This window comes from Ammospiza caudacuta, chromosome 6 (genome assembly GCF_027887145.1).
Source record: "Ammospiza caudacuta isolate bAmmCau1 chromosome 6, bAmmCau1.pri, whole genome shotgun sequence".
Lineage (NCBI taxonomy): Eukaryota > Metazoa > Chordata > Aves > Passeriformes > Passerellidae > Ammospiza > Ammospiza caudacuta.
This window is the reverse complement of record NC_080598.1, coordinates 12,210,106-12,222,754: the sequence shown is the minus strand read 5'-3', so window position 1 is coordinate 12,222,754 and position 12,649 is coordinate 12,210,106. Positions and strand designations below refer to the sequence as shown.

The 12,649-nt window shown below is 53.3% G+C and overlaps 1 protein-coding gene and 1 pseudogene across 2 annotated transcripts; both read right to left on the bottom strand.

Annotated features, from left to right (window-relative positions):
- Positions 1–43: 43 nt before the first annotated feature.
- LOC131559054 (mas-related G-protein coupled receptor member H-like) lies at positions 44–4,313 on the bottom strand. 2 transcript variants are annotated; one of them, XM_058807261.1, is made up of 3 exons: positions 3,739–4,313; positions 2,864–3,311; positions 44–2,617 (listed from the first exon to the last, which is right to left on the bottom strand). In XM_058807261.1, exon 3 carries the CDS (start codon positions 2,552–2,554, stop codon positions 1,574–1,576), a length of 981 nt encoding a protein of 326 aa, XP_058663244.1. In that variant the 5' UTR covers positions 2,555–2,617; positions 2,864–3,311; positions 3,739–4,313; the 3' UTR covers positions 44–1,573. The 2 variants fall into 2 exon arrangements, with proteins under 2 accessions (XP_058663244.1, XP_058663246.1); XM_058807263.1 differs by lacking the exon at positions 3,739–4,313 and having other exon boundaries at positions 2,864–3,472.
- Positions 4,314–10,957: 6,644 nt separating this feature from the next.
- On the bottom strand, positions 10,958–11,876 carry LOC131558785 (uncharacterized; annotated as a pseudogene).
- Between the last annotated feature and the right edge of the window lie 773 nt (positions 11,877–12,649).

Here is a 12,649-nt window from a genome sequence, read left to right as displayed (position 1 = left end):
CAGAGGAAGAATTTCTGAAGGCACAAAACCACCAGCAAGGACATCAGTAAAAACCAAGTTTAATATTAAGCAGCTGCACACCAAAGTACTGTCCCTGTGTGTGTATTTGTGCATGAGTGCAAGGGCAGGTGACCAAAGGACAGCGTAAGTAAGAATTAAATGGAAAATGGCCGAAAACCTATACAGCACTCAAAATTAACAGTACTTCACTACTTACACCTTAAACTGCACAATTTAGCAGAGGAATATCACTTAGTAGCATTTAACTTTATTTATGACTGATACTTCCTTCCAGGCTTGCCCCAGTGAGATGTCTCGGGTACTAACACAGCTGAGAGAGCAGCATTTCTGCCACATTTGCCCCAGCAGATGCAGACGTGTGCGCACACAGCCAGCCAGGCAGGCAGAGTGAGTGCAAGGTGCCTGTGAGCAATTGCCCTGGCAGGCAGTGAAATGCTCCCTGCGGATCCCTTTGCATCTCCTCCCTGGGCTAAGGGCTGGGCCTGGAGCCCTGCGGGGATGGGCCCAGGAGCCGTCGGCGTTCGGGGATCAGCCCAGGGCAGCAGCCGGGAGAGATCCCAGCTGGGAGAGGCCCCAGTGCCAGGGAGCTTCTGCTCAGCGCTGCTGGGCCCAGCAGAGCTCCAAGGCTCTCCTTTGGGGCCGCTGCTCACAGGGCCCCAAGGCATGGGCGGCACTCACAGCAATGGCTCAGCCTGGCCACACTTGGGGCCGGCAGCTTCCTGGGACAGTGGCAGAGCAGGGATGCTGTGGCATCCAGGGCAGTACAAGAATTTCCAAGGCTGTTGATGAAAGCCCAGGAGGTGGTTGGACAGCAGCAGTTGCTGGGAGCAGAGGGTGTTTCTGATCAGCGCCACAGGAGCTGAGCCCAGGGGCTGCTCCTCAAGGCTGAGGCCCAAGGAGCCTTTCTGAGATCCCAGTGCAGCCTGGTTTTAGGAAAATTATCCACAAACATCAGAGGTTTATGTCCAAAAAGGAGACAGAGGAGTCTTTTGAGTTTATTTGAACAAAGGGAGAGGTCATGGGGTATTCCCCTGTGATCTCTCAAAATTTTGGGAGAGGCAGACTCCCATTTTATCCTAATTTCCCAGCTGCATTTCCCTTCTCTCTTTCCCCATTGGCTGAGGTACTTGAGAGCTACAGATTCCCCAATATGCCCGATACTGATGATTTTGCTCTAATGTATAACCCTCCCTTTTAATTTTAAATTCTTTGGGTTTTTCTTCCCCATTGTTTCTTTCCTCTTTCAATGTCTAATTTCATTTATCAGAAAACCTAATGTTTCTTTGTAAATGGAAATATCTTCTTCCATTCATCAATCAGTAAAATGCTTCCCATTGTTTCTTTTATCTCCCTGTGCTTGTTGTATCTACCAGAAGACCCACAGCTTGTTTATAAAGACAAATCGGCCATTGCTCTTACTGGAAAGGGGGTTGGGTGATGCACCAGCAGAGGGAGGGTGACACTTTAGATATTTATTCATCAGGCGAATTAAGCAGTCCCTCAGCCACAGTCCCAGAGTCCCTCAGCAGTGCAGCGGGGAGATTCAACAGGCTCAGAGCACTGTGTCCATGGCAGGATCATGGCTGTGGGCAGTGTTTTCTTCTGGCTCCTCAAAGATCCTCTGGAGGGAGAGCTGGAGGGACCCCACAGAGCAGGGCCTCCAGCACCTCCCTACCAGGAAGAAAATGATGGGGTTGATGGTGGTGTGGATGCAGTTAAGTAGGAAAGACACTGGGGAGGGCAAAGCGGCATAACCAAACTGCTGGACTAAGTTGCAGAGGCTGCGGGGCAGAGTGAAGAGCACAATGATGCAGAAAACAATGTCGAGCTTCTTGGGTTGCTGCTGATGGGAGCCAGGCTTGACCTTAATGAAGAAGATTGTGCTGGAAATGAGGACAAAGGGAGCGCAAAAGAGGAGGTTGAAGGCGTACATGGAGAACAGAGACATCCGGCAGTGCTCAGATCGCTGGATTGCGCACAGAGAAATCATGGAGGCAAAGACAGCGATGAGAGCCATGAAGAAGAAGCCAAGGAGACCCCAATGCATCACCTTCAACAGCTGCTGGGGACGGTGGCAGCAGTGCCAGAGTGGGCAGTGGATGGACCTGCACCTCTTGATGCTGATGAATGTCAGCGTGTACAGCCACAAGTTGTACGACACCAGTGGCACCTCAAAAAACATCGCCACATACCACAAGGGCATGATGATAGAGCAGGACACAACCTCCAGAAGGAAGAGCAGAGTGAAGGGGACCAGAAAGAGGAGGAAGAGGAAGTCCAAAAAAGTCAGGATGAGAATGTAACGGTTGGTTCTCTTCCTGGACAAACAGCGGGCCCCGGTGAACCACAGGACAGCCCCGTTGCCAGCCAACCCACAGAGGCAGATGAGCAGTGTCACACTGTGCATGGCCACGCTGGTGACATCTGTCTCACACAGATCATCTCCTTCAGTGGCAGGAGATGGGGACACGGTGGTCACCTCCATGGATGGATACTGGGCAGGCAGTGGGATGTGGCCCCTGGCTGTGGTCATAGTGGATGGGCAGTCAGTGCTTGGAGAATCCAGGGATAGACCATGTGGCTCCTCAGCAGCTCCCTGCAGTGGGAAGGATTTAGTGGGGAGGAGTGAGGTGTGCAGGGGAGGAGGGTGGTGGGAATGGTGGGGTGTGAGAGGGAGGTGGGAGGGTTGAGCTGTTTGGCAAGGGATGCAGAAGCAAAGCACAGGGAAGAGGAGGAGGGAGCTGGGGAGGGCACTCCAGTCACCTGGAGAGGGTGGCGGGAGCAGAGCAGCTGCTGCAGGAGAGGAAGGTGGGGTAGGGAGGAAGGCAAACATTCCACTGACCTGTTCCCGGTGGGGCAGCAGCAGGCAAAGGGCTCTGTGCAGATCAGCGGCGCTTCCTGGTCCCTCTTGCTCCTTTGGGATCCATGTCCTAAAGCAGCTTCTCCTAGGTCAGATCCATGCAGAAGAACATCTCCACGTCACCAGGAACTCCCCACTCCTATCCCTCTCTGCCCTGTCCTGTTTTTGCTCCCCAAGACTCAGTGGGGTCACAGGGCAGTCGGAAATGGTTTTACAACTTTGGCTGTGTCAGAGTTCCACAGGCTTAGAGTTACTGATCATGATTTTTTTTTCCTTTGCCACAAAGGAGGTGGATTTTTCAATGCCTGTGCAATTCCTCCTGATAAGAAACAGTCCTTCCCAGCTCAAGGTGCATTCTGCAACTGCCTTCCCTCTCACAATAGGTTTCTACCATTCCTCATTTCTCTTCCTTGAGAGGTCAGGTTCCCTCCTGCACCAAAGAATGCTGGAGCTGCTGGTTGCGCTGGAGTGCTGGCAGTGCTGCTGAGGCAGCTGGGTGCTTTTCAGAAGTAACTCTCAGTCTAGGAATGGCTCTATGATATTTGCAAAAAGATGCCCTGGGCCTAAGAAAGCACAGCTGAGCTGCTTCCTTGTTCTATCCCCTTACCATCCTCATCTCTGCCCCCACTCCCCATCCCCATCCCGCTCTCCACCTCACGCCATCCTATCACATCCCACAGGTTTCCCAGACGGAACTGTTCCCACACTCTGAGCGTGGCCTGTCAGGCTCTGCTCTCTTCCAGTGGGGAGATTTGGGATTCACGGCTTCCAGACCCGCTCCAACCTCCTCTGACCCTCTCCTGGCCATTCCAAAACAGACTCCATTACCCCATGATGCCCCTGGGACCCCATCCCACCTGAAGAGCCTCGATCTCTTGGTCCACCAGGGACCCCCGGCAGTGTCCCTGCTCCTCTTGGCCATAGGGTTCTAGGACCCAGGAGGGAGGAGGAAAGCCCAGCTCCAATGTGCTCCTCCAGATCACACAGTATGATAAGTGTGGCTGGAGCCAGTGCAGAAACAGATTTGGAGGCCTGCAGTGGTTTTGGGGCAATTTCTGTAACAAGAAGCAAGAGCACATGGCCAAAGCAAAAGTTCAAGGCAAGGTGACCATTAATATCAGAGCACTCAGTGAATACAACCCCAGGGATCCCTGGGAATGAACCTCCAGGCCCAGGAAAGGACTTTGAGAAGGAGGTGGATGCATGGAAATGAGTCCTAGGAAAGGGATGTTTATGTATTAGATACGAAAGACACTTTAATGACTGTGTGTGGTTATGTAAAGTCTCACTTCAAACAGAAATATGGAGAGATCCATCTGTGTGTCCTCTGCTTCCTAATGCTTCTCATTTTGTTAGAAAGTTCATTCTGGCTGATTTTGGTATCACTCCCAATTCCCATCTCCACTCCTCATGCCACGCCACGCCACGCCATGCCATGCCATCCCATGCCATGCCATGCTATGCCATGCCATGCCATGCCATGCCATGCCATGCCATGCCATGCCATGCCATGCCATGCCATCCCATCCCATCCCATCCCATCCCATCCCATCCCGTCCCGTCCCATGGCTGCTCCCCTATGTTGAAGCTCTTCCCCCCCAGGCTCTGCTGCTCTCCAATCAGGACATTTGGGATCAGCACCATCCAGATCCTTCCTGGCGCCTCCTGCTCCCTCCCACACGCCCAGACCCCCGGGGACACTTCCCCCCCTACCCGCCAGCCCCGCTGCACCCGGGAGCAGGGACATCTCTGCTGTGACACTCACAGAGCCCTCGGGGTGGGGAATGCTGAGCCCCTGGGCCATCGTGTCCGTGCCAGCCCAGCTCTGGCACTGGGCATCATGGTTGCTGAAGGGAGCACAAGCCATGGCTGTGTCCCCTCCCTCCAGCCACATTCCCGCTGGCAGCAGCAGCCAGAGGAAGCCGGGAAGCGCTGGCAGAGGGGGCAAAGGCAGCTCAGGGTTCACGGTGCTGTTCATTGATAGCAGACCTCAGTGGGATGCAGGAACCAGGTACCAGGGCGAATTCTGGGGTCACAGCCATGTTGGGAAGGATCCCTTTCAGCAAAGTAGGTTTTAGGTGTTCTAGGAAGAGTAAGAGAGGAGGGAAAGCCATGCTCCAATGTGCTCCCCGCAGAGCATCCCTCCCACATGGCCCTTGGCAATGCCCCTGGTGCCTTCTCCTGCAGGAATTGAGGTGGGAGAGTGACCCTGTGGATGTTTATTAAACAGGTGACTCAAGGAAACCCTCAGCCAATGTCCTAGGGTGCTTCATCAGTGCAGTGGAAGGGATCAATGGGCTCAGACTGCCATGGAATCTCTGAAATCATTCCCTGGTGGAACCATTGCTGCTGGCAGTGTTTTCTTCTGGCACCACAAAACCCTCCAGAGAGGTTTCCTGAGGACCTGATAGAGCAGTTCTTCCAGCATCTCCCTACCTGGAATTAGATGATGAGTTTGATGATGCTTTTGATGCAGGCAGGCAGGAAACCAGGCTGGGAAGGCAGAATGGTGCAGCTGAGCTGCTGCAGGAAATTCAGAGGCTGAGGGGGAGAGTGATGAGGAGAGAGAGGAAGAAAATAATTTTGAGCCTTTTGGGCTTGCCCTTGTCTGAGCAACATGAGTCCTGCATGCAGAAGAATATGCTGGACATGAGCATGAAGGGAGCAAAGAGGAGGCGGTGGAGGGTGCACATGGAGATGAGAGGCCATGGCAGTGCTCTTCATGAAACTGGCCCAGGGAAGCCACTGTTGGATTGAGAGCAATGACAGCAAAGAAGGCCACTGCAGGGCACTCATCACCATGCATGGCAGGCACTCAGAAAAGAAAGAGGAGCAGCAGCAGAAGAAACTGAAGGCTGCAGAGCCTAACCCTGAGATGTTCATGAACAGCACACGGTACAGCCCCAGGCTGGAGCACAAGAGTGACAGCCGGAAAAGGAAGCTCAAGGACCCCGGGGGCACAATAGCAGAGCAGACCACATCCTCGACAGGGAGGAGCAGTGTGGGTGGGAGCATGAGGAGGAGGAAGAGGAAGACAGCACTAGCCATGGTGAAGATGAAGTTGGTGGTGAAGCTGATGCTGAGGAGCCAGAGCACCGCCCCGTTCCCAGCCAGCCCACAGAGGCAGATGAGCAGTGTCACACTGTGTATGGCCACGCTGGTGACATCTGTCTCACACAGATCATCTCCTTCAGTGGGTGAGGCAGGAGATGGGGACACGGTGGTCACCTCCATGGATGGACACTGGGCAGGCAGTGGGATGTGGCCCCTGGCTGTGGTCAGAGTGGATGGGCAGTCAGTGCTTGAAAAATCCCAGTATCAGCCATGTGGCTCTTCAGCAGCTCCTGGCAGTGGGAAGGATTCAGTGGGGAGGAGCGAGATGTGCAGGGGAGGAGGGCAGTGGAAACTGTGGGATGGGACAGGAAGGCAGTAAGTCTGGGCAGTTCAGCAGGAGATGTGGTAGGAAAGCGGAGGACAGAGAAGGGGGGAGCTGGGTAGAGCACTGCGGTCACCGGGAGAGGGTGTCAGCAACAGAGCAGCTGCTGCAGGAGAGGAAGGTGGGGTAGGGAGGAAGGCAAACATTCCACTGACCTGTTCCCTGTGGGGCAGCAGCAGGCAAAGGGCTCTGTGCAGATCAGCGGCGCTTCCTGGTCCCTCTTGCTCCTTTGGGATCCATGTCCTAAAGCGGCTCCTGCCAGGTCAGGGACATGAAGGAGAAAGTGCCCAGATCATCAGGAACTTCCCATTCCTATCCTGCTGGCTCATCTCTGTGCCCTGTCCTGGTGTTGTTTCCCAAGGCTCGGCGGGAGAGACAGAAGTTAAATCTTTTGCAATGTCAGAATTTCCTGTCCTCTGATTTATTAGTGTTGACTATTTTTTCCATAGAGGAAGTAGGTCAACATGCAGATTTCTTTGAATTGCTCCTCATTTCCTCCTGATTAGAAACTCTTTTCCAAATGGGACGTTCTCTAAATGCTTTCCCTCTCTCAGCAGGTTTCTACCATTCCTCATTTATCTACCCTGAGGTGTCACTGTCCCTCCTGCAGCAGAGAGCTGCTGATAAGGCTGGTGGCACTGGAGTGCTGCTGGCAGTGCTGGAAGTGCTCACAGCACTGTGCCAGCATGTGGGTGTTTCTCAGAAACAACTCCCATTCTGGGAAGGGCTCTGGGATCATTGCCAAAACCTTCCCTGGCCCCAAGAAAACAAACAGAGCAGAGAATTCCCATTTCTGTGATTGCAATGCAGGCTCACACAGCCCAAGGGAAGGACAGCACTCATTTGCTTGCAGCCAGGTCAGCAGCACTTAGAGCCCGCCCTGATTACTGCCAATCCCCCAGATGATGCAATGAAAGCTATTAGGGACCAGGTTTTGGGGTACTGTGGTCCTCTTTCCAGCCCTTCATTAGAGCTCATCCTCCTCCTCCTCAGACATGGGAACCCTTTTGTTTGTTTTTACCTGACCCCATCCCTCTGGGCAGCCTGAGCCAGGCCCTCAGCACCCTCACAGGGAAGGATTTCTTCCCAAAATCCAATCTGACCCCACCCTCTGTCAGTGGGGAAGGAAGCCATTGCCCCTTGTCCTGTCACTCCCGCTGCTGCTGCTGCTGTGCCTGTGTGGGATGGTGGGAATGGGGCTGTGCTCTGGCTCCTCAGCTTCTGCATCCACAGGAACCCCATCACCCCCTGTGTGCTCAGCCCGGCCATGCCTGGCTCCACCTTCCTGCTCTCCATCACCATCACCCTGGGGATATTTTCTGTCCCAGAGAGCTTCTGCCACCAGCTGGGCTCGTGGGGTGTGACAGCTGGGCTGAAGGTCCCCATCCTCTTGGCTTTCACTGCTGCTGTGTCCTCTCTGACAGCCCTCAGTGCTGTCACAGCTCTGTTTGTCCTCCCGTGTCCTGCTGGCCCTGCCCCTGCTCCCAGTGCTTCCCGGTACTCCTGTGTGCCCTGCTCTGGCTGCTCTCCTTGCTGCTCACTGCCACCCTCCATTGCTGCCCTTTGGTGCCCATGGCCTTGGTGCTGAGCTGCCCCTTCTCAGTGCTCAGCCTGCCCTGTTCTGCTCTGGCCCTGCTGGCCAGGCTCCTGTGCTGCTCATGGAAACAGCTGCCAGGGAAGCCCTGTGCCCTGCTCCTGCTGCTCCTGTCATCTCCTTCCCCTTCTTCACTGCTGATTTTGGGCACTGGCTCTTGCTGAGGGCGTTTGACTTCTCTGTCTTTGCTCCCAGCCCCTCTCTCCTGCTCACCTGTGCCAAGAGCAGTGCCCTCCCTCTGACTGACTGCCTGGCTGGGAGCTGTGCAAAGGAATTCACCCCCTCTGGTAGTGTTGCCTTCCAGAGGGCTTTTGAGGCTTTTGTGCCAGAGCCAGGGCATAGGGACAGCAGAGGGGAGTCATCATCAGGTGGAATAATCATGAAACAGAGTCATCAGAATATAAAACAATAATATATCCACAGTGTGAAGGGACCTACAAGGATCTTGGTGTTGAGCTCCTGGCCCTGCACAGGACATCCCAACAAGCCCAGCCTGTGCCTGAGAGCATTGTCCAAATGCTCCTTGAGCTCTGTCACGCTGGTGCTGTGTGCAGCAGGGGGGAACTTCTGCCTGGGGGGGATGCTGGATGTAATGAGGAATCCTCTTGCAATGGTTTGGATTGTGTCCTGGTTAGGGTAAATTTGGGAGGAAACCTCCAAATGGGATCCCTCTAGAAAATAAATTCAAGCTGCCCCTCCCCAGCTGTTTCTGGAAAAGATTTTCTTAGAGAAAAGTGGAAAAAACTGTTTATTTAACATGCAAAGTATACACAAGGAGAAGAAATTAAAACAATATTAAAAAATAAAATCTCTTGCTGTTCTGAAGAGTTGGCAAATTCAGACAGTCCTTGTTGTGGAGTGTAGTTTGGCTCACTCAGTCCCTTATCAGTCCCTCTGGTGCTGGAAAATGCCACGTCCCAGGCCCCGGTGGGCCACAGGTGTGAGCTCCCAGGGCTCTTCTGTGTTTTCAGTCCAGAGCAGGTTTGAACAGTTCCAAGCAAAAGGAAAACCACAATCCAGGAAACTTCTCTGCCTTAGCTAGCTGAAAAAAACTAAAAGTAAAGGAGGGCTCTGTGCTGCATTGTCTGTGCTGCAGACAGCACGGTCTGGGAGCAGCAATGGGGAGGAGTGAACGCAGCTTCTGGAAACAAACTGCTGCATCTGCTCTGCCCCTCTTTGCTCAAGAACCTGTCTGAAATGTGCAAAACCTATTTCTGGGCTAAGCAGATGAATGGGGATAAAATTCAGCTCATAAAGTCACCCAGGACAGGTTTTAAGGAACGGTAGAGGTCATCTCATTCCATCTCTCCTTCTTCTATGGGCAGGGACAGCCAGGAAGCCTTTTGCTTTTAGTTCTTGCTCTTTTGAAAGGAAGCTCAAGTAGGGAGTGTCCTGGATCACACTGGAGACAATGAAGGTGCTAGGAAGCAGGAAAAGTACATGGAAGGACAATGGTCCTTGTATTGGCTTGGGAGGAACGCCCTGGCTGAGTTGTTCTTCCCAGGACAAGAGGTAGTACCTTGGAAAGTTTTGTCTTTCCAATGGACAGGAAATGTGAGAGAGGGGGAGAAAAACCCTCTCAAACCTCAAAGTCTGTGTCTTCGATAAATCATTAAGAACTCTGTGCATAAATGCTCCTCACGTATTTACCCTCATGTTTATCTCCAAAGCCTGACTCACCACCAACAGCTTTCACTCTCACTTCCCTTTCCAGAAGCAGTGGCACATTGCCTTCCCCTGGATTTAAGGCAGTGGGAAAAGGAGGGACAACTTCCCCCTGAGCAAGAGATGTGGCTGCTGCCCAGGTCTCTCCCAGCAGGAATCAGGAGCTCTTGGCACTGCCAACATCATCCCAACCATTGCAGGCACATGCCTTAGGAAGGGCTCTGGTATGAGACAGGGACCTGCCCTGCTCCCAGACCAGCCAGAGGCTTTAGAATGGGATAAAAGAAGGAAATGAGCCATTTTGGACACTGTTTAACAGAGACAGGCTCAGAAGTGAAGCCTGGATATTGTTTCGTCAACAAATTCAGAGGCTGGAACTTCCACAGTGGAATCAAACAGAAACCATGAATCCAAATCTGACTGAGGGGTGGTTACAGAATGACAAAGATCAGGAGAGGCTGGACTGTGGCTGGAGCTGCTGTGCAGAGTGGCTGTGCAGCTCCTCCTGAGGGTGGCCAGGTTCAGGATGGAGGTGCTCAAGGGCTTCCCTGGACACTGATGCTGGGGAACCAGAGGATGGATGGTCCCATTCTGCAGCAGAGCAGCAGAACCCCCATATTTCTGTGCAATTCAATGGTCCAAGCATCTGGTGTTGGCAATTTCCATATTTCGTGTACTCTCTGGTACAGGCACAAAGGATCAGTGGAGTTCACAATTTACATACAAGGATTTAGTTCTGGAATTCTAGAATGTGATAAATTCCCACAGAAAGGATAAGGGAATGTTGCTGTCCCTCCCCAGCTCTGCAGCCCTACCTGGTGTTCCTTCTCATCAGCCGGGAATGCAGGGCTGGCTCTGCTGGACAGAAGGGGAAGGATGCTCCCTGTGATCCCAACCCTTCTCCTGCCATCCAGAGGCACCAGCCATGCAGGGATTTGGGAAATCACTGCCACCCTGTGCTGGGTGTGTCCCCAGGGATTAAGGTGTCCCATTCTTTGCAGGCAAGAGCTCCCTGGAAACACCATGGAACTCATCTGCTGAGCCAAAGGAGATGGAGTTCATTCCCTGGGGCAGAGTCGATGAGGGTCATTCCATGGGGAATAGAGCTGGGGAACAGCACTGAGCCCAGCTGCACTGCTTGGAGCCATGTGGATGCAGGAGGGAGGAGGAAAGCCATGCTGCAATGTGCTGCTCCCTGCAGAGCATCCCACAAAAATCACCCAAGGCAATGCTCCTGCTCCCTTCTCCTGCAGAAATACACCACCACAGGGAGGGTGTTCCTGTGGATATTTATTCATCAGTTATTCCTGAATAATATAAACAAAAGCTCTCAGCCTCTGGCCCAGGTCCTTCAGCAGATCAGTGGAAGGCATCCACAGGCTCACATCCCCATGTCTCTGGGGGACTCAGTGATGTGGGCTGTTCTTTCTTTCTGCTACTCAAAGACCCTCTGAAGGGAGAACTGGAGGGACCTCACTGTACAATGCCTCCAGTAACTCACCATGGAAAAGGCTCTCCAGGAGCTCCCTGCCCAGAAGTAGATGAAGGGGGTGTTTGAGGCTGCTCTTGGTACAGGTGAGCAGGAAAACAGCCTGGGAGAGCACATTGATGTACCCAAGCTGCTGCAGGAAATGGCAGAAGGTGAGGATGCGATTTGAGAGTGCAGTGAGGTGGAGAACCATGTCACGCCTCTTGGGTTGCTGCTGCTGGGAGCCCCACTTTGCTCTAATGAAATCAATTGTGCCAGAAATGGCCACGGGAGCAACCAAAAGGAACAGGATGATGGTGTACATGGAGATGAGAGGTGCCCTGTAGTGCTCCTGCTCTTGTGAGTGGCACAGGAATGTCACCATGGGAATGACAGTGAGAAGAGCAAAGAAGGCCCAGGACTGGACACTTCCCACCACCAGCCACATTTGCTTGGAAAGGTCCCAGCGGCAGTGCTGGAATATGTTGTACATGTAGAGCACAGTGCCAGCAGGCCTGAGCCAGAACAGCCCCCTGTAGCACAGACCACTGAGAGTTGGAAAGGGAAACGCAGGTACAGCAGGGGCATTACAGGAGAGCAGGACACATCCTCCACCAGGAAGAGGAGGGCAGAGAGGACGGTGAGGAGAAGGAAGAGGAAGTCGGCAACAGGCAGCTTGAAGATGCCAAAGTTATGGGTTTTCAGGCTGGGAACGGGACTGTGCTCTGACTCTTCAGATGAGCAGGGTCACACTGTGTATGGCTACACTGGTGACATCTGTCTCACACAGATCATCTCCTTCGGTGGGTGAGGACACGGTGGTCACTTCCATGGATGGACGCTGGGCAGGCAGTGGGATGTGGCCCCTGGCTGTGGTCAGAGTGGATGGGCAGTGAGTGCTTGGAGAATCCAGGGATGGACCATGTGGCTCCTCAGCAGCTCCCTGCAGTGGGAAGGATTCATTGGGGAGGGATGGGATGTGCAGGGGAACAGGGCAGTGGAAATTGCTGGGAGACAAGGGTAGGAAGCTTGGGAGTTCAGAAGAAGACACAGAAAGGAAGCTCTAGACAGAGGAGGGGGGAGCTGGGGAGGGCACTGCGGTCACCGGGAGAGGGTGTCAGGAACAGAGCAGCTGCTGCAGGAGAGGAAGGTGGGGTAGGGAGGAAGGCAAACATTCCACTGACCTGTTCCCTGTGGGGCAGCAGCAGGCAAAGGGCTCTGTGCAGATCAGCGGCGCTTCCTGGTCCCTCTTGCTCCTTTGGGATCCATGTCCTAAAGCGGCTCCTGCCAGGTCAGGGACATGAAGGAGAAAGTGCCCAGCTCACCAGGAGCTCCCCACTCCCGTCCTTTTGGCTTCACTCTTTGGCCAGTCCTGGTTGCTGTGCAGGGCTTGATGGCGTCAAAGGGGAGTTGGAAATTGCAGCTTTCACTATGTCAGAATGTCACTTTCTTTGAGATATTTATCCTTGCCTTGTTGAGACAGAGGAAGTGGCTTTTGTGAAAAGCTCCAAATGAAATATTTTGCAAAAGGCTCCTCCTGATTAGAAACATTCTTTCCCAAAATGTCCCATTCTCCAACTGTCTTCCCTCTCCTGACTGGTTTCT